Source organism: Aedes albopictus, chromosome 2 (genome assembly GCF_035046485.1).
Source record: "Aedes albopictus strain Foshan chromosome 2, AalbF5, whole genome shotgun sequence".
In the NCBI taxonomy this organism is placed as follows: Eukaryota; Metazoa; Arthropoda; class Insecta; order Diptera; family Culicidae; genus Aedes; species Aedes albopictus.
The window spans coordinates 231,670,361-231,690,610 of NC_085137.1; the positions used below are offsets into that span (position 1 = coordinate 231,670,361).

Below are 20,250 nucleotides of genomic sequence, written 5' to 3' on the forward strand. Positions count from 1 at the left end.
TGGACAGGGAGCCTGGAACTGCCTCCTCCTTGTTGTTAACATTTCGTGGATTGAGGGCGGGCTCTTCGACCCCATCTATTGGGAATATTCGGCTAATCGAGGGCTCGATTTTACTGTTGTTTGTGAAAACTTTCTTCTGGAAGGAGATTCTTTTTCCCTGCCGCGGGTTTCGTGCAAGTGTTTCTGCTTGTGGGTCCGCAAATTCGTTTTTGGCCCTTCATACAGGAGATTGCCTGATCACTAACAACTGTACAATCTTGATCAAATCGCTTTTCAGATTATTCCAGTGCTATAGGCAGCTGCCTTGCTACAATAGATGGTAGAACAAATCATCATCATCATCATCATCATCAATGGTAAAAAAATACATAAATAATTGAAAATACGCTTAGGAAGGACAGGAGAAGCTGAAGTTTGCAATAGTTGTCCAGATTTTGGATTTTGATTAGTGATATTGCAACGGATGAGAAAAAAAGTGCATAAGTAATGTAATGTCTTTTATTTTATCAGTATCATAAAAACGTCGAAATTAACATAATATCATGTGATGTATCAAAACGAGGAACAAACCCAGTAAAAAAACAGAAATGTCAAAATAGATAAGAAATGCAATGAACAAAAATTAATCAAAGAAAAAAATACTTAACCTAAATAAAGCGTGTAACCACGCTTAACATCAGTATCTTTTCCTATTGGTGCAGATTAAATGCAGGACCGGCAATACAGTAATACGTTACCTGTATTCTCATAATCTCATCTGCACCGCACACACCCATTGTTTCCCGGGTGCTCTTTGGGTGGAATGGGCACGCGACAGCACACCAACCATCAAAAGTCTTCGATGTCACGAGCCAAATCAGAGAGCATTTCTAGGAACAGTTGCGAGTGCGAATCGTTCGCACCGGGATGGTGTCCTTGGGCCGTTGACTGATGGCCACCACGCAGGACGGCATCCATCAACCGGGAAACGCGCTCCAACGTTTGCTGCGGGGGATAGATTTAATTAGGTTCTCGGATCATAATTAGCATAAATTAACCTGTACCTATGGATACACTTCAGTGAGCAGAAAGGCAATCCCGTCCTGCATATAGGTATTAGGCAGGCAGTGTGTAACGTTGACATACATACACTCAAACATACATAAACATTCAACGTTGTGAAGTGTAGTAAATCTCATATTAGGTATCAAGATATTATAATGTCACTGAGGAATCGCATTAAAGGTTTGTTGTAACTACTGTTACATTTAAAAAAAGTTAGGAGAATTTACTGTTTGTTGATTAAAAAAGAGGAAACGAAAGACAATTGTCAATGTAATACAGTGATCCTCAGCCTAACTGTCTTTGCGGGCCAAAATCGAATTTTGAAAAGAGACTGCGGGCCGCTAGTCATTCAAGAGTTTATTTTCAACAATTTCCAAGACTCAACACAATATACATTTGTTTGATTTTTGGAAAAGTGTAAAGAATTAAATTAGCTGAAATTCACAAATAAAGCAACTTTTTTTTAATATTGAACAAGAGAAAAGAACTAAACAACCTGGATTTATCAGGAAATTTTATTTTACTTGGAAAAATCCTGAAAACAGGGTTTTTAAGACCGTAATATTTAGGTTTTGCAGTTCTTGGTATTAATAATGTTGGGCAAATTATTTCAGATCTGCTACTTAATGTCACAAAAAAATAAGCAAAAGCTACGCTGGCTAGAACAATATGGACCTTTTTAAGAATAATGTGGATAAACGTACAGCGTATTTATAGCGCAGATTGAAAGTGCAGAATTGTGGAAGACTAAGACACGAAAACATACAAATTTCTTGTAATACCTCTGGATCCAGTTGTGACAAATTTTCGAATAGAGTTTCTTACTGCAGCTTAAGCATTTCTTGAGAACTATTTAAAAAAAAACTTTGGAACTGTGAGATTTTTTGGGACTTCTCGTGGATTTGGAAGGTTTCAGAATGATTTCTTAAGAAGCCAATGAAGAAAAACCTGCAGGCATGATTTTCTGAGCAATATGAACAAGTATTTGTAGCCGATTTAGAATAGATATTTTAAAAGGAATTCCCAAAAGTATTGCTAGGAGAATAAAGAGTATCTTGCCCAATCCCTAAAGTTTTTAGCGAAATTTCGAAAGTTTGGGCAACACTTCCTTTAAGAAAAATTATAGACAAAAATTCTGTAAAAAATTGGAATAGTTTCCTGGCAGAAGTGGTGAATATACATATAAGGGGAAAGGCAAAATGATCGGAACAGGCAAAATTTTCACTTTTCAAAAAATGTTCAAATAGCTGTAACTTTTAGAAAAGTGCACCAAAAAATATAAAATTTTTACTGTAAGTTGATTCACTACTTGTGTATCTATGGTCCAATTTTGGGGAAGAACGAGCTATTCTACATGAAGTGAGAAAGATTCTAGAAAAAGTCAAAATTTTCCGATAGCTAACTTTGAACTGTTTTATCTCCGGATTCAATGAATCAAATGCAATGCAATTTTGAGCGTCCCGAGATGAACTAGCCTAGGGCTAAAAATCTCGTTAATACAGATAAAAAAAATTCAACTTAGGTCAAACATTTTTCATAGCTCATTATGTAAGTCATAAATGGTAAAAATTTCATAGCATTCGGTTCATTGAATTCGGAGATATAACAGCTCAAAGTAGACTATCGGATAATTATACGTTTTCCTAGAATCTTTATAACTTCGTATAGAATAGCCCGATCTTTTCTAAAATTGAACCATCGATACACAACTACAGTGACCCCACAATTTATGAATCGGCAAAAATGACCACAGTTTATGGATCACTCCATTTGATCAACATGGTGATTCATAAATAGTGTACAAAAATTAAGGTGATTCATCGGTGTGGGGCCACTGTAGTTGATCAACTTACAGTAAAAATTTAGGATTTTTTGATGCACTTTTCAAAAAGTTGCAGCTATTTGACCATTTTTTGAAAAGTGAAAATTTTGCCTGTCCCGATCATTTTGTCTATCCCCTGTATATACAATTATTTTCCAATAATGAATCCAAAATCCATGGCAGAGAAACCTATGAAATTAAGCCTAAACTCATTATTTAAGCGAAACACAACATTCTTAGTAACAGTTCCGCTTATTTTCTAAACAAAATTCGAAAAAGTAGCCTTTTACAGTTTGGAAAACATTAAAAAACATTACTTCTTTTGAAAAACTTTCCATGATATTGACAAAAATCATTCTCATTAAAGTTTTAAAATATGGTGAAATTTTTGATTTTCATTAAGAGTGGGCCGCTTTCTCATACATTTCAAAATCAGTTCGCGGGCCGCAGTTTGGTGACCACTGATGTAATATCAGACAGATCCCATGAACAAAAATTTCTTAAAGAAATTTCGAAGGTGAATGAACCATGGTAAAGATGCTGTGTTGAAGGTATGGCGTCTATGATATCTTTGTTACTCACGATAAAGATGATGCATATTTTAATGAAGACTTAGTGGTCCCACAAAACATCGATTTTTTTTTACAGTTAATTTTTTTTTAATTTAACACAATGCCATAGTACAAAAGAATACACAATACATCTGAAAACAGTTGCTTTATGGCTTCCCATCCCAATTGGAGTAGACTTTGCCACCCAGCGACGCCAACGTAATGGTTGGTTTGACGATGAGTGCCAACTAGTGAAGAACGAAAAGAATGCCGCCGGAAGTCGAATGCAGCTGAATCAAATTCAGCGCAGCAAGAAACGGCAGCAAGGAGAGAATGTGATTGCTGCAGCGTATGGAAGGATGGGCAGGAACGGTATGCGGAGGTTTTGTGCAACTGTCAAGACTGTGCCGGTGACCGCCATCTGCAATGACTGGGAAGGAAATTTGCTGACAGCCAAATGTAAGGATCACTTTGAAGATATGTCGAATTCGTTTTTGATTCAGTTCCAACCTGGGTTGGAACTGGATGAGATCACAGTTTCAACCCCAACCGGACTTCGGTTTCGCTTGTACTAAAGTTTGTTTGAGTTTGTTTGACGTTTGTTTGTTTACACATTTTCCGCCAATCCAGTTCCAACCCAGGTTCAAAAACGAATTCGACATAAGAACGAAGTTCACGCTAACTCAACCAGCGGTTGGCAGCATCTTCTCAGAATCGAATGCCTATTTTTTCATAGTTTTTGAATTAGTAAATCAAAAATGATAAGTCCTACAAAAAGGTATGGCCTAGGGTATGGCGGACTATCGTGAAATTCTCTAGAAGATTTTTGGAGAAATATTCAAAAAATATATAATGTATAATATAGACATTAAAATTTAAAATCGATATTACAAAAAAATCTATCTTTTTAAATCGATGATTTCTTTGTCTAAGATGGTCCATAATACATGTACGATGCAAAAAAAAAGAGAAAATTTAAGTCCTTTTCAAATGTTATTGGACAAATGTTAAATTATGAAAAGTTGCTTCATAAACAAATTTATTCTTCTTCTTCTTTATGGCTCTACGTCCCCACTGGGACTTGGCCTGCCTCGTTTCAACTTAGTGTTCTTTGAGCACTTCCACAGTTATTAATTGAAGGGCTTTCTTTGCCTGCCATTGCATGAATTTGTATATTGTGAGACAAGTACGGTGGATACACAGTTATGAATCACACACGGTTATGGATCAATTCGATGTATACGGTCGTATGTTGGGCCCATATAGCCGAGGCGGTAAACGCACGGGTATTCAGCATGATCATGCTGAGGGTGACGGGTTCGATTCCCGGTCGGTCCAGGATCTTTTCGCAAAGGAAATTTCCTTGACTTCCTTGGGCATAGAGTATCTTCGTGCCTGCCACACGATATACGCATGCAAAATGGTCATTGGCAGAGGAAGCTCTCAGTTAATAACTGTGGAAGTGCTCATAGAACACTAAGCTGAGAAGCAGGCTTTGTCCCAATGAGGCCGTTACGCCAAGAAGAAGAAGAAGAAGAAGAAGAAGGTCGTATGTTGCAGCTTAGCATGGCATGGCGCGGCATAGTACAATAGAGGTTCGATAACTGCAACATGTTTACATTTCACTTAGCGAATACAATTCGACAACTGCAACGTCAGACAGGCGTCAACAACCTGTCAATTGACGTTAAATGAATGCAAAATTCATTCAACCGTGCATTTGGGCTAACCTGGCGCACCGTTTTGACTGATAGCGGTGCGATAACTGCAAAATTATTGCACTTACCGGACTTGCAGTTAAAAAGCATTGCAGTTAACCGTTATGTGTCCGACAATTTTTTTGCTTTTTTCTACACCGTGCTTTTTAAATGGGCGCTGGGTACCCGGGTACCCTGTCGGCCACATAAGGGTTAAACCGTTTGCACCGACCGAACGTATACTGTATAGTGTTTATGCTATGAAGACTGTGCTATGTTATGTCATGCTATGCAGTGAGGCGACATTTGACCGTAAACATCGAATTGATCCGTAACCGTGTGTGATCCATAACTGTGTATCCACGGTACAATGATACGTTTTGCCCTATGGAAACTCTATGGAATTTTACGATAGTTCGCCATACAGCACTCACAGTCAAACGGGTGCCTCAAATGGTGCAACAATATATATCTCTTTATTTAACGGTTAACGGTGATTTAATCCAACAAGTGGTGCAACAATGGTTAAGTATGCTGTAAACTGACTTATGTAGGTACCTCATCACCCTCTTCATGCAACTAAACTTCAATTGTCAATGCAATCAGAGTGTTGTGGTGGACTTGGAAATGCTTCCTTTAAAATAATTTGGCACCTAGCAGCTTCCTCTAAGCAGCTTTAATGCTGTAATAGTATTTATTTTAAGTGATTATATCTATGTATTTCATTTATAAATGAGCTTACATTTTAGTGTACGACTTCCTCTATCTACAAAAGAAGCTCCACTGTTACAACTAATAAAACACCTTCTGATCTCCTATTCGGCGATCCCTTGGGCGATCATATATTTAAAGAGTTATCCAAGCCGTTTTGGTGAATTCCCAAAAGCACAGTTTAATTATGTTGCACTTGAATTCTTCTAGTCCAAATAGCTCTTTAGGCTGTTAAGCCTCAGAAACCATTAGCAGCTAAGCCACATTGAAAGATTACACTGCATTGTACGGTTTCCTTGATGGTTTGTGAAATGTAAAACAATACAACATAACAAAAGAAAACCATTTTCAAACCATGTTATTTAATGTTAAGTTAGCAATGAAATTACAGTTTAAAACAATACATTCCCAGTACATTTTTTAAAAGACACGGACACGTTAAATGCTTCTAGTGAACATTTTCGCTCTTTGAAGGAAGCACGACACTAGACAACAGACTAACATGCAACGCCCAGTGGCACAGCCGACGACTTTTCCTGACAGCTGCGGCGGGAATCGAACCAGTGCTCTTCAGCACGATGCGACTAAGAGCTTGATAACACTAGCCGCACGACCACGAAATCGCACAATTTATTGTTTGAAACCATTCATATACCATACAACGTACGGTAAATATTTGTAACAACGTAAAACGTATGGCTTTGCAAAAATATTTTTATGAAAAAACTGTTTTTTGTAATTACGTTGTGAAAAGTAGAACATTTCAGTTGGCTGAAGTATGCTGAAATGGCCTACTTTTCAATCCTAATGCAAGTGTGCCGAAAAGTACTACTTTTCGGCACTCTTAAAGAGTGCTGAAAAGTACCACTTTTCGGCACTTTTGCTCGTACGCACTTTTTACTTACCACCATGCCTTCCGTAGATTCAACCTCCGCCTCTACATCTACTGAGCAGCTCAAATCCGAATCAGGACAATTTCAATTCGGATTCGATCTACAAATCAAGTGTAGAGGCAGCTGCTGAATCTGCTTTTGCTTTTGCCTGTACACAACTATTTGACAACGGGAGTTCGATCATGGTGACGCCTACTACACCAGAGCCTACCTGATCAAACAAAAAACTACGCCGACAAGCATTAGCGCGCGCACGTGGTTCCTACTAATAGGTTCATGTTTGTGTAGCTAGAAAAGATCGCACTAAATGGGTATTTTTTGTAATTACAAAAAACTTTGTATGCAACTCGTTGCAAAACTCGATTTTTTCAGCACTCGTCGTATTTATCCAACTCGGCAAGCCTCGTTGGATAAATGTACGAATCGTGCTGAAAAAATCATCATTTTGCAACTTGTTGCATAAATAACTATTTGCATTGTTACGGTACTTAAAATCTGCTCAACTCATTGTTACAATGGTTTATGATAACAGGGCGTGAACATTAATTGAGGTAGACCAAAATGCTTTTGGAGACCGAAAAGTTCTGCGGACAATTCTCGAAGGGAAAGAAATAAATCATATGTAGCGCAGATACATGGCCTGTTATATTGTCGGGCCGCCACCAAATCGGGCTTCGCACAATCAAGTCGCGACGCGACCCAACTCGCGACGTTTTTTAATCATGTCAAAAGTAGTGCGCATCCTTCCCGTTGCGTTGTTGTCAGCAACACAGCGCACTAGATGCGAAACAGTCAAAAAACGCAGTAGGCAAGACAAAATTTGCCGGGGACAGCTAGTTTGATATAAAACGAATAAAAAAATCGCCGTGACTTGAAAACTTCTGCAATCGGAACGGAAACCAGTCGCTGATTGGTCAAATTTGACATACGTTTGCTGCGATCAAATCGCTTTGTTGTTGGTTTGGCCGTGTTGCTAGTTTGTAGTTTTAGCATTTATTACCCATGTTTTAAATTATTGGATTTTTTTTATTTAAGCTTCAAGCTGTGGTATTCCCATTGCAAATAGTGCTTTACGGTGCGAAATATGCATTGAAATTACAATCGTTAAATTTAAATTGTGTGAAAGATGTGGAATAAAGTAAGGTGGCAGCACTGGATTTTCATCGTCGACGAAATCTAAGGAAAAAGTTAAAAGGCAGGCGAATTTCAGTTGTAACAGCCTCCCGCATAGAAATTTACAATTTATGGTATCGTACATATAATAAGACGTTCATAAGTGAAATGATTATTATAGAAGCAATAGTAGTTTTATGATGCAATGATTAAAGATGATAAATTACCACCATACAATACTTTTCGAATATCATACCACTTATAATAATGATTCATTCAATAATGTACGAATAATTTTTAATAATGCTTTTTTGTTTGGCTGGTAGTTGATACTACTTTTTGTGGCTTATTCCCCGGATTTTTTCAATGTTAAAACAATACAATCGCAAGTGTCGATTACTGTTTCCTCAGCAGTACACTCAAATTAATTTACTGATAGAATCTAAGTGCAGAAAGCACATATATCACGAACGAGAGAGAAAAAAATCATTTTATGTGCAACTAATGAAAATTAAAAGTTACACAATTATATTTCATTCATCCTGTAATATATGTGAAGTGTAGCAACATAAAAAGCAACCGTTTCAACATAAAAACCAAGCACAAGCATAACAAACATGAAACGAACATGGCGCGTGCAGAAGGCATACATTTTGTCGTAGAAAATTTATTTTTCCGGTGCTCCGTGGATCGATTCGCTGCTGCTTTCGAAGGTAAGTCAACTTAATATTCAGACTTTACAAACTTTCTCAAACTTCATGCATCCCTTTTGTATGTTCTATAGAATCGCATTTTATCGACCACTTCTCCACCGTCACCAAGGACGAGGATGTTTTGGGAGCTGCCGGATGCAGCTGCGACGGGAAGTTTTCAGAGCCCAGTGACGACGTGCTATATGGACAGCTAAAGTTATCTAAAGTCAAGTGTTAAAATCGAGATTAAGATCAATAAAATCTGCTTGATCGCGTAGACTATGCGAAATTTGGATTTATTTACATTTTGAAGCTACTTCCACGTGTAAATCGTGTAATTATTCGTCATAATAAAAACTATGCACTGAACGATTGAAAATCAATAGCGACGCACATAAATTATATCATGATTGAATCGACAAAGATTTGATAGCGCTGCACTTATTTTCCAAGTGTAAAAGCAACTGGTCACAATCTAAGTGCAGAACTTTTAAATTTAATATGTTTTTTCTTTTGAGTGTAACCAAATTGAGCACTTTCGAGAACTTCTGAACTGAACAAAACTGCAGTGTGATGGCTCCATTTTTCTCTAGTGGGGATCACTTTTCACCAAAAACTATCACCAAATACCACTGTTTCGTAGGCTTTTTTCGTGCCAGCAGCTGGTGTTCTCTGATTTCCACATTGCACTTGAAAGCTTACTTCATCCTAACTTTACACTCAGAAGAAAAAACATATTAAATTTAAAAGTTCTGCACTTAGATTGTGACCAGTTGCTTTTACACTTGGAAAATAAGTGCAGCGCTATCAAATCTTTGTCGATTCAATCATGATATAATTTATGTGCGTCGCTATTGATTTTCAATCGTTCAGTGCATAGATTTTATTATGACGAATAATAACACGATTTACACGTGGAAGTAGCTTCAAAATGTAAATAAATCCAAATTTCGCATAGTCTACGCGATCAAGCAGATTTTATTGATCTTAATCTCGATTTTAACACTTGACTTTAGATAACTTTAGCTGTCCATATAGCACGTCGTCACTGGGCTCTGAAAACTTCCCGTCGCAGCTGCATCCGGCAGCTCCCAAAACATCCTCGTCCTTGGTGACGGTGGAGAAGTGGTCGATAAAATGCGATTCTATAGAACATACAAAAGGGATGCATGAAGTTTGAGAAAGTTAGTAAAGTCTGAATATTAAGTTGACTTACCTTCGAAAGCAGCAGCGAATCGATCCACGGAGCACCGGAAAAATAAATTTTCTACGACAAAATGTATGCCTTCTGCACGCGCCATGTTCGTTTCATGTTTGTTATGCTTGTGCTTGGTTTTTATGTTGAAACGGTTGCTTTTTATGTTGCTACACTTCACATATATTACAGGATGAATGAAATATAATTGTGTAACTTTTAATTTTCATTAGTTGCACATAAAATGATTTTTTTCTCTCTCGTTCGTGATATATGTGCTTTCTGCACTTAGATTCTATCAGTAAATTAATTTGAGTGTACCGGTTGCCTTTGAGGCTGCACCAGAATGTTGAAGCCGTCAAAAATCCCTTTTTCCACTCAGAAGATTCATACTTGGGAGCTGCCGATGATTTCCACTAATTTCTTTTTCGCTTTCTAACTTCAATGAGTTTCAATTTACCGTTTGATGTAGCGTGAAGAGTTACCAAATAATTCTTGGCCACGTCAATCTCACTCGGTTTGATCCCCAATATAAAAATTGAAAAAAAAAAACGCTGCGAATATAAACAATGATTCACACAATCGTAGATACACTTGACAGTGTCCGAAAGTGCCCGCAGGGGCGCGCACTATTTTCGGTCGGTAAAACAGATTTGGGTGAAACATTTTCGCTTTATTTTTATTATTCGCCGTGTCATAAAATTGATGATAAAATGATTATAATACGCAATTTTGCAAAATTTTTGTTCGAGAAAAATGTCATTTTGGAATGGTAAAGATACTCAACAACCCATTCGGTCTATCATCAAAATTCCTTAAATGATAACTGCTATCATCGATATGATTCATCGTATCATCGATTTATAATCCAGTTTACGATAACACGAATAATAAGAAAATCATACATTCTACAGTTTATGTATAATACCGTTTTTTTTGGGCTATCCTAGATGAAAACCATTACTTTGAAAAATATAAATCTCGCTAAAACAGTGTTCGGTTTTGTACTGCAGTGTACACAAGTTCGTAATGGGACACACTTGCGATTTTTTTTTATTTTACTGAACAATTTATATATTTTTTCCACGCAGCTGGAAAATCAACCGAAGAAAGATCGAGAACTGTCATTAACTCAAGTTTGCCAAGCAGATGGGACTGACTTGCAGTTCACGGCAGTACCAGCATGGCCCACTTAGTAATGGAACATAGCTTTTTGCTTATTACAACGCTCCTGGTGGACTTTTTTTTTAACTTTTGACGTTCATTTGTTGACAATACCAATAGAAGAATTCGAATGACCCCCAATTGTAGAGGCGCTAGGTGAGATGAGGAGAAAATCGTTTGTTTACATCAAAAATTCAATTTTCGTCTTCAAAATTAACTAATATTTTGCATCGGTAGTTGCTATTTTCCATTAGCTATGGCTTCCATTAATATCATCATTCTTGATGCCCACGCTGACATACACCGGATTGGCCAGCTAACAAAAAATCCGGAAGATCACCCGCCGGAGGCATAGCAAGAGCCCCTCATATTAATCACATAAATTGTTCGTAAGTACCTACCGGATCTAAGCGCATCTGAAAGAGAATTAAATTTTCTTTTCAAAAAGTGCTCGTTTGTTTCTCTACGATGCGGAATTCGATACGAAAAAGTGAAAAAAAGTGCACTTTGCCTATGCTGCGCCATGGCACTTTTTGGCGTAGTCACGTTTTTCGTAGGGTACTCACTCCTGCCACCAGATGCGGAGGATCGTTAGCTTTCGTCAGATTTGCCTATAACAATTTCAGTGATTTTTTTTTGTTCTAAAAACTTTGTGGTTTTGCAATAGGAGCGTAGAAACAAGAACGTGAATAATCCTCTAGAAATTTAACGTGGATCGCTTCCAAGCTGGCAAAAGCATTGAATTTGATCAGAAACAATGTGTTCCGCATACTTGAAATGTACAAGGTACCTTGACGACGACTCAGAAGCCGAAAAGTAAACGCTGAAATGGGACTGCCAATCGATAGCTTCATGGAAAGGTCTTGAGGTCCATTGGAAGCAATCTAGGTATGTCTGATAACGATTTTAGCTAAAAGCTTGGTGTCGCCCAACGTACAATGCCGAGTATTCGCTACCGTGCAGGCTTACGTGCATACCGAGTTGGCAAACAACTACACAGTTCTTTCAATCAAAATTCCGTAGCTAAAAACCGTACCCGGAAGCTTTATGACAGCCTGCTGGCAAACCCTGCTGGGTACATACTGATGTATGATGAAAGCTTTGTATAAAGGCTGATTTCTGACAGCTTCCGGGACCACATTTTTATAAGGCGAAGACTTGAGGAGGTGTCCCTAAAGATTAATTCGATCTTGTGGACAAGTTCGCTAGCAAATATATGATCTGACAGGGAATTAGCAATTGTGGTGAAACGGTAAAAATGTCATCACCAAAACAACGATGAACTCGGAGATTCATGAAACCTAATGTCTGAAGAATCGAATTCTGCACAGTCTCATGATGGCCCAGTGACATGACATTGACCGGATCTTGAGAACTGTCACTGCAGCTAGGAAGCAAAACATGGTACAACGACAATATTGTCCAGTTTGTTCCGAAAACTCGCAATCCATCCAATTGTTCTCAGTTCAGGCCTATTAAACACTATTGAGCAATTATGAGGAGAAACAGAAGGCTAAAGGTGCAATCCATCAAAACAACTGCGCAGATGTAGCTTTGGTGGGATATAATCGCTAAAACAGTAGACGAAAATGTTGTGCGTCGCCTAATAAGTCATAATAAGAGAAAAAATCCATCTCTTAAAATATAATAAACTTGCTGTACTTTGTCTTGCCTACTGCGTTTTTTGACGTTTCATGTTTCTACCCAAGACCAAGTCCCCGGTCAAAATGTATGGAAAATCAATTTTCAAAAACTCTCAATTTTTCCATGTTTTTTGCCTCATAAACCTTCCTTGGGTGAAAACTAACAGAACAAAGCTAAAACGATCAAAATCGGACCTTCCGTTCGCAAGTTATGCGCGGTCCCACGTATGCCACTGCATTTTTATATAGATATTTAGTATGCATTTGAGTGAAAACCGCATTCAAATTAAATGTTTCAAATCCAAATGAGACCAGCATAATAGGGGGATTCACTTGACAGTGTTAACTGATTGAACTGATTAAACGGCGCGATCGCCAAGGCAATCTTTGATTATTTCATTCGCAATATCATTGAACATTTTAAATAAGCAGAAAATCATGGCTTACGCAGCAATTAAATCTGTTTAGTGGGTACCCCTAATGTTGTTCCATTACTAAGTGGGCCATGCTTTACGTTCCAGCCTATCCACTAGGCTGTCCCAAAAAAAAAAATCGATGTTCCAAAAGTCAAGGTGCTCAACTCTTGACGCATATTTGAAGCATTTTTGTAGAACATTTCGATTTTCTAAAAAGCAAGAATTTTCTCTCGATTTTTTTTTAGTTTCGGCGATTATTTTAGACTGAGAATCGTATTATATTTAGTTCACTTATCACTTCACAACTAAATGGTGAAGTGATAAGTTCCAGACTACATGGCGCATCATTCAAGATTATCCGTGGGGTTTGAGGCTTAACCGGTGAAGTAGCTTCTGAGGATGGTCACTGCAAGAAACGGAAATGTACCCCTGTAGTTTCGAATATTACTTTTGTTACCAGTTTCGTAGATTGGGAACAAAAAGAATTTTTTACATTGCGCAGGAAACTTCTCTTTCTGCAGCAAGAGATTGAAGATGTAGGTAACACGAAGGTAATGTGAGTGAGTCAATGCACTTCTTAAAGACAACTGCAGGAATCCCAATTAACATTTTTTAGTCAAATAGACTGGAAGAGGTTGTTAAAGGCATCATAAAACCAAAATAAAAGTATAAGGTCTTATCGTGGTTCTGGAAACCTCTACAAGACGTAATAGATGATTTCATCTTCTTCGCAGCATCCCGTAGCTCACCTTCAGTTACTAGTGGTATATCAATGTCGCAGAGATTTTCAGGCACACAATGTTGAACGTTGCACACAATGTCGGAAATAGTGCGCTCTACAGAGTACCAGATGTTCAATACATCCCCCAACTTCCGACTCAGGGCGCAAAATTTTCAAAGTCAGTGACTGAAAACAGCACGAATTTGATTATTTCTGCACTCAATATTCAAAACAAACATTTTCATTTTCGCCTTTCCTCTTCACATAGTCAGTCATTTCGTGGTCATTGAATATTAAGCCGATCAAGAAACATCTTCAAAATTACCTATGTTTGTGGCTACGATTCCCACCAAAAACACTCCACGACAATCAAATGGGACAAGATCTGTGTAAAGCACCATTAAATGTAATAGAAACGTTAATATTTTATTAGCTATTTAACACTTTGTAACTTGTTTACAAATATTCATTAACTTTCATTCAGTTGACAAACGAGTATCGAGCAGCTGACCATGAATATGCCAACAAGTGAATGAAAATTGCCGCCCGGTGAATTTCAGCGCGTCTGCTCGAACATTTTGCGCACTGAACTTCCGACAAAAAGCTTTATTTTCGTGTGAAATAACCATCAGTTGTATTCCGTGACAAAATGTAATAGGGTGTTTCCTGCGACAAATGGTTGCTAAATGTTTACAATGTCAATACTATGCAATAAGCTTCGCATAATATTCTGCACGTTCATTGCACTTCCGACAATGGCAGCGGCTGCACAGGTTTTCAAATGCATACTTGTTCTAAACATACACTGTTGGATTCACCAAGTTCTCGTCTTTGCCATGGAGTTGTCGCTTCAACGCGTAGAACAAACTTCTGAACCTGACCTGATCGATGCCACCGGCTTGAGGGTCATGAAGTTCAATAGGACGACAGCCGTCTTGAACGGGACCATGTTCATCACCAAGGATCTGGACGATCTGTTTGAAGTAACTAACAGCTAATCATAGTTCACGATTTGAAACCATAATCTTATCTTTATTTTCCAGTTTCGTATAACTGTGGCATACAGTCGCATCGTTAACAATCAGTTTGTGGAATACCCCATGAAAATAGCACGGGAAAAAGTGTGCAACGTGCTGAATGGTTCATACCGCGAGTACCAGCATCTTTGGGCCGGCACCACCAACTTTCCCCAGATAACTGGCAGTGAACGGTATTGTCCACTGCCCCGTGGTGTGTATTGGGTTAAAAATTATGCCCCCGATGCCACGTGGGTTCCTCCGATGGTTCCGGAAGGTTTATGGCGAATGTCTCTCGATATTTTCAGCGCCGATGGAAGACTTATGGCGCAGCTTCGTTCGTACACATGGTTAAGGAAGTAATGAAGCAAAGAAGTAAATTTTGAACTGATTTTATTGATATTTTGTGGTTTTTCTTAATATTTTGTGTAGCTGACATTGCCATTGTGCCTTTAACCATTGCTGAAATTGAATAATAGTGACCAATTTTTGATTGAATTAAGAATTTGAACAATACACAGCACTTTATTAAAGTTCTCGAGTGTTTCGTGCTTGATTTGTTAGTCCAACCATTCCAAAGGCTTAGCATGGATCCGTCAAATCTGTGATTTTTTGTTTCATTTTCGAGACTTTCAGCCCTGAGCTGTTTTTCTCTTCTGCGAATATCAATCTTATGTCTTTCCTTACGACAGATTAATTGTCAAATTGACTCTTTATACATTGACTTTGCAGAAAGCTTTTGATAAGGAACCACATTTGTAGGCAACCGAAAAGCTTCGTAAAATGGGACTTCCAGTGTGATTAACTGTGGCATCATGCGCTATACGAGCTCATCAACCCATTACATTTTTGCTGTAGGCTTTTTAACGAAATAAACGTTAAGCATGATTACATCATTACTAAGACAACGTATGATTTCTCTCACATTGACGCGCACAGCAGAAACACGTGTTTAAAGAACAATTGAGATTTGAATTATAAAAAGAAATCCACGTGCTTCGGTTGGGAATCAAACTTACGACTCCCAATTCGCTAGACGGGCGCTTCTTTCCTCCAAGCTAAGGTTGTCCGGTAGCGGTTGTCTCAATTGGGTTTTTAAATATTGAAAATTGTAGTGATTTTTTGATTTTATACGAAAGAGCACCTTTTTCTGAGCCACAATGATTTTTTCAGATTTTTAGAACTTCATTTTGGTACCTAAAATCAATTTCAAAGAGATTTTTCGAAATCACCTTTTGACAGCTAGGCAACTGCTTGACAGCTCCGCCCAGTACAAAATGCGACAAGGGGTGATTCAACAAATCGCTCCCATACAAACTTAAAATTGATTTGTAAATAGGTTCCCGGGTACCAAAATTCATGAAAATTTGGATTTCGGCTCAGTTTGGCATGCAGATTCAGAATATGGAATTATCTCAACACCGCTAAAGAAGCCAATTGGCTAAGAATAACACTACGGACCGCCTGATCCAGTGGTAAGAGTCCACTAAACAGTCGACCCCTAATTCAAGGTGTGATGCGGCTTAGCGGCTTATTAGCATACCGTGCCTAAGAATGAATGGCTAGGGGGGTCTAATAAAAACCTAACCGCTAACGGAGCCTGTGGAGTACCCGGGCGCCCTCCACAGTATGTTGCCCTTACTGCACTAACCGGAGCAATGGTGCAGTGGACCTTGTGTTTCTCCGAGACGATCAGCTGCCCTTCTTTAGTCTCACTTGAGGCTACATAAGGGCGGGATTATGAAGATGTTGTTAATTAGTTTAAAGTTTCACCTATATGGTTTCGCATTAGGCGATTTACACAGTGTATTCTGTGTATCCTCGCCTTTGGCGTTTTCCAATCGATACCGATCTGGTTTTGTTGCTACTGTTCTTTGTTGTGCTGTTGTTGCGAAGAGTTTAATCATGCCTAGTTTGGGTAGTGGCTACGGTTAGGATAGCTCAGATCAATCTTCAGCATAAAAGAACAGCAACAATCAATCTTTGCAGACTTATGCAAAATGGTACAGCCCAAGCGGCCTTCCCAGCCAACCACATATCGTAAATCATTGTGTGAAAAAAATCGTATATTTTCATATATTGAATCAGAATTGTATAATAATATGTATATTTGTTGACAATGATTGCGTAAAATCGCATTTCATGCCAAATTAAATTTCAATTGCTATTTTGTTTCATATAGTCGTCTCCAATCATAAAAGGTGCGAGATACTATCGGTAGGATCACACAGAATCGGATAGAATCGTGGGAAAAACATACATTCTAAGTGTCAAGCTGCAAGTTCGCTAGTATCGTATATATGATTTCTTTGAATCGTGGAAATCGTCGCTTTACATCGTATATGAATCTGCTAAATCGAGCTTGCTACCTAAAGGTATGATGAAACTCGGTGAAATCGTATACAACTTTAACAATATTGTATATTGATCGTTTGCGTCACACTTGCGCCGTATACGAAGTGAATGAAATCGTAGAAATCGTATATTCATTTTTACAGTCACATATGATTGTTACTGCACTTTTAATAGTCGAATCTTAATCTCGGAAATCGTAAATGGTTTTGTTCACATATTTGTATGATGAAGAATAAAAAAGGTATTCATCACAAATTTGTATTTTTGTTGTTGTTGACACATTCCAACCATGGTAGCAATAATTTCAACCAAATATATAGGTTTTCATACTAGCAGATGACTTACAATAAGTGATGTATAGATTCCAACAACGATGTGAATTCCGGGCCTCTTGCACGGCACCACTTTTGGTGCCACTCAATACACAACAACAACGCTCCCACCACAAGTCTCGCACCGTATCATACTAGGTATCATACTAATTTTTATTCGTTTCATGCCATTCACTTAGAACTCTCTATTTTCAACTTGGCAATATAGCCAATAGAGATAACGCGCAGTTCTCATTCAAAGTACCTAAGTTCGATTCCCACTGAACACCAATTGTTTTTTTTTATTTGAAAATCTTGAGTCGTATATTGGTACTTACAATCGTAATAAGATCATGTATAATCGTATATTCAGACGGATGAAATCGGCGAAATCGTAGACATTTTTCGAGAAATCGTAAATTATGTTGGATGAAATCGCAGTAATCGTAAATATGTTTCGATATGGCCTCCACTTTAGTATGTATATGCCTGTTTCGTGCAATGAATACGATTTCTATGGTGCTATATATGTGTGACTATTTCAGTAGCAATTTCGATATTGCTGGCTGGGTTGGTCCAAGATCCTTACTTCCGTAAGGGGAATTTCTATTTAGGAAACCTTGTGAACCCGGTGTTTGCTACTTTCAGTAAACATGAAATGGCAAACTCGCGTGTCATGCCTCGAGCCTGTGTGCCTGTCGACAGTACAACGCAATAGTTGCTACACTCATCTCTGAACTAACCACCAGAGATGTATGTGCTATCACAATTGATGTATCTGTTGGAAACCTCAACAGGAAATACGTCTATTGTTCGGTTTATTTACCGCATGACGAACCATCCCCTACGGATGCTTTCAAACACGTCATCGCATACTGTACTTCAAAAGGCCTTCCGCTAATTGTTGGCAGTGATGCTAACGCACACCATATCATCTGGGGCAGCTCAGACATTAACTTGAGAGGCTCCAGTTTGATTGAGTACTTAAGTAGTAAAGATCTTGCATTACTTAACATAGGCAACCGCCCAACCTTCATGGTATCTGCTAGAGAGGAAGTGTTAGACAAAACGCTTTGCTCTAGTAGAATTAGTCACGAGCTGACCAATTGGCTCGTGTCAGATGAAGAATCTTTATCTGACCATCGCTACATCTTTTTTGAACATTTAAATGTTATTTCGTAAACATTGCGTTTCAGGAATCCCCGGTCAACAAACTGGGATCTTTTTACTGATTTGGTTGCGGTCAAATTTCATGGATACTCACCATCCATTGTTGCCGTTGATACTACAACGACCTTCATCATGGAAGCTTTTGAAGAAGCATGCCCTCTACGGTCTGTGAAGATCACAAAAGGAACCCCTTGGTGGAACTCTGATCTGGCGAAACTCAGGAAACAATGTAGAAAGAGTTGGAACAGACGACGTTCGGCTGGTTCAGAGGGGTCAGGTTGGCTCGCAAGGCCTACAGGAAAGCTCTCCGGTCTGCTGAACGATCCGACTGGAAAAACCTTTGTACAAATGTTTCCAGTTTGAGTGAAGTCAGTAGGGTAAACAAAACCTTGCGAAATCTAAGGATTTCCGAACGAACTTCGTTTGCCAAATGACGATCTTACTTCCTCTGATGAGGAAGTTCTGGAATGCTTATTCAGCACACACTTTCCTGGATGTGTGGATATTACATATTTGGATGATTTTTGGAGATGAACCAGCCGCGGGCTGAAAATCTCCTTAATAAAGCTAATAATAATAATCTTTGGATGAACCTGATGTCTTTTCTTGTAGTTATGATTCCCTGGCCTCGGCTTGGAATATTGTAACCTATAGAATCGATTGAGTGGGCACTTTATAGCTTCGCTCCTTTCAAATCTCCTGGAGCAGATGAGATTTATTCTATTTTGCTTCAGAAGGGATTTGATTATTTCAAACATATTTTGAAAAAAAAATCTTGTTTGCAGTTTTGCTACAGGGTATATTCCCAAATCTTGGCGGGATATTACTGTGAAGTTCATTCCAAAACTGGGTCGTGTGTCGTATGAAGAAGCAAAGAGTTTCAGACCTATCAGATTGACCTTTTTTTCTAAAATGCTTAGAACGCATTGTGGATCATCACATCCGTGATGTTCATCTGGCCAACGTGCCTCTTCATGTGAACCAACATGTCTACCAATATGGTAAGTCCACTGTGACTCTTTTACACAAGGATATTTACGATATCGAGAAGGCAATCGTTTAAAAGCAATCCTGCTTGGGTGTTTTCTTAGATATCGAGGGTGCCTTTCGATGCCATATTGGAAGCAGCACGGGTTCATGCTATATCTCCAATGATTTCCAATTGGATTCACCAAATGCTCAAAAACCGACATCTCTTATCGACATTGCGTCAAGCGGCGATTAGGAAATTGAGTGTTTGTGGATGCCCCCAAGGGGGAGTCTTGTCACCACTTTTGTGGAATCTCGTAGCAGATACGCTATTGAGGAAACTCAATAATAGCGGTTTCCTACTTATGATTTTGCCGACGACTATCTAACATTGTTAGTCGGTATGTGCAGCAGCATCCTTTTTGACCTGATGCAAAGTGCCCTTCAGGTAGTTGAGGGTTGGTGTCGCCAATATGGCCTTTCGGTTAATCCGAGTAAAACATCTATTGTTCTTTTTACGGAAAGGCGAAACCATGATGGCGTTCGACCTTTGCGTCGCTTTTATTCTGAAATCGATGTGACTGAACAGGTAAAGTACGTCGGAGTTATTCTTGATTCCAAGCTTTCCTGGACACCTCACATTATTGAGTTCAGAATCAAGTATGGCCTTCGAGCAATGCCGGCGAACATTTGGGTCCAACTTGGGGTCTAAAACCCAAGTGTATCAATTGGATTTACACAACTGTGGTTTGGCCAATATTGGCCTA

General features: G+C 38.6%; 2 protein-coding genes and 2 long non-coding RNA genes across 4 annotated transcripts in view; 2 read left to right on the forward strand and 2 right to left on the reverse strand.

The window, feature by feature from the left end:
- Nucleotides 1-484: 484 nt before the first annotated feature.
- Nucleotides 485-20,250, reverse strand: part of LOC109412379 (protein disks lost) — an 842,465-nt gene continuing 822,699 nt past the window's right edge. The window contains exon 14 of the mRNA XM_062851324.1: nucleotides 485-984. Within this exon, the coding sequence (XP_062707308.1) occupies nucleotides 829-984 (156 nt within the window). The 3' untranslated portion in view covers nucleotides 485-828. The remainder of the gene's footprint in view (nucleotides 985-20,250) is intronic.
- Nucleotides 8,252-8,800, forward strand: LOC134287046 (uncharacterized). The gene is made up of 2 exons (XR_009996974.1): nucleotides 8,252-8,544; nucleotides 8,616-8,800. It is a non-coding gene; the product is annotated as an uncharacterized LOC134287046 (long non-coding RNA).
- On the reverse strand, nucleotides 9,484-10,044 carry LOC134287047 (uncharacterized). The gene is made up of 2 exons (XR_009996975.1): nucleotides 9,740-10,044; nucleotides 9,484-9,668 (listed from the first exon to the last, which is right to left on the reverse strand). It is a non-coding gene; the product is annotated as an uncharacterized LOC134287047 (long non-coding RNA).
- Nucleotides 14,350-15,139, forward strand: LOC134287048 (uncharacterized). The gene is made up of 2 exons (XM_062848756.1): nucleotides 14,350-14,645; nucleotides 14,706-15,139. The coding sequence occupies exons 1-2, from the start codon at nucleotides 14,358-14,360 to the stop codon at nucleotides 15,039-15,041; spliced, it is 624 nt and encodes a 207-aa protein (XP_062704740.1). The 5' UTR covers nucleotides 14,350-14,357; the 3' UTR covers nucleotides 15,042-15,139.

Excerpts from the sequence above, each read along its gene's own strand:
- LOC134287048 (XM_062848756.1), top strand. The coding sequence starts at position 14,358 with ATGTCAATACTATGCAATAAGCTTCGCATAATATTCTGCACGTTCATT. Across the intron at positions 14,646-14,705 it reads ATCTGGACGATCTGTTTGAA|TTTCGTATAACTGTGGCATA; the intron begins GTAACTAACAGC and ends TTTATTTTCCAG.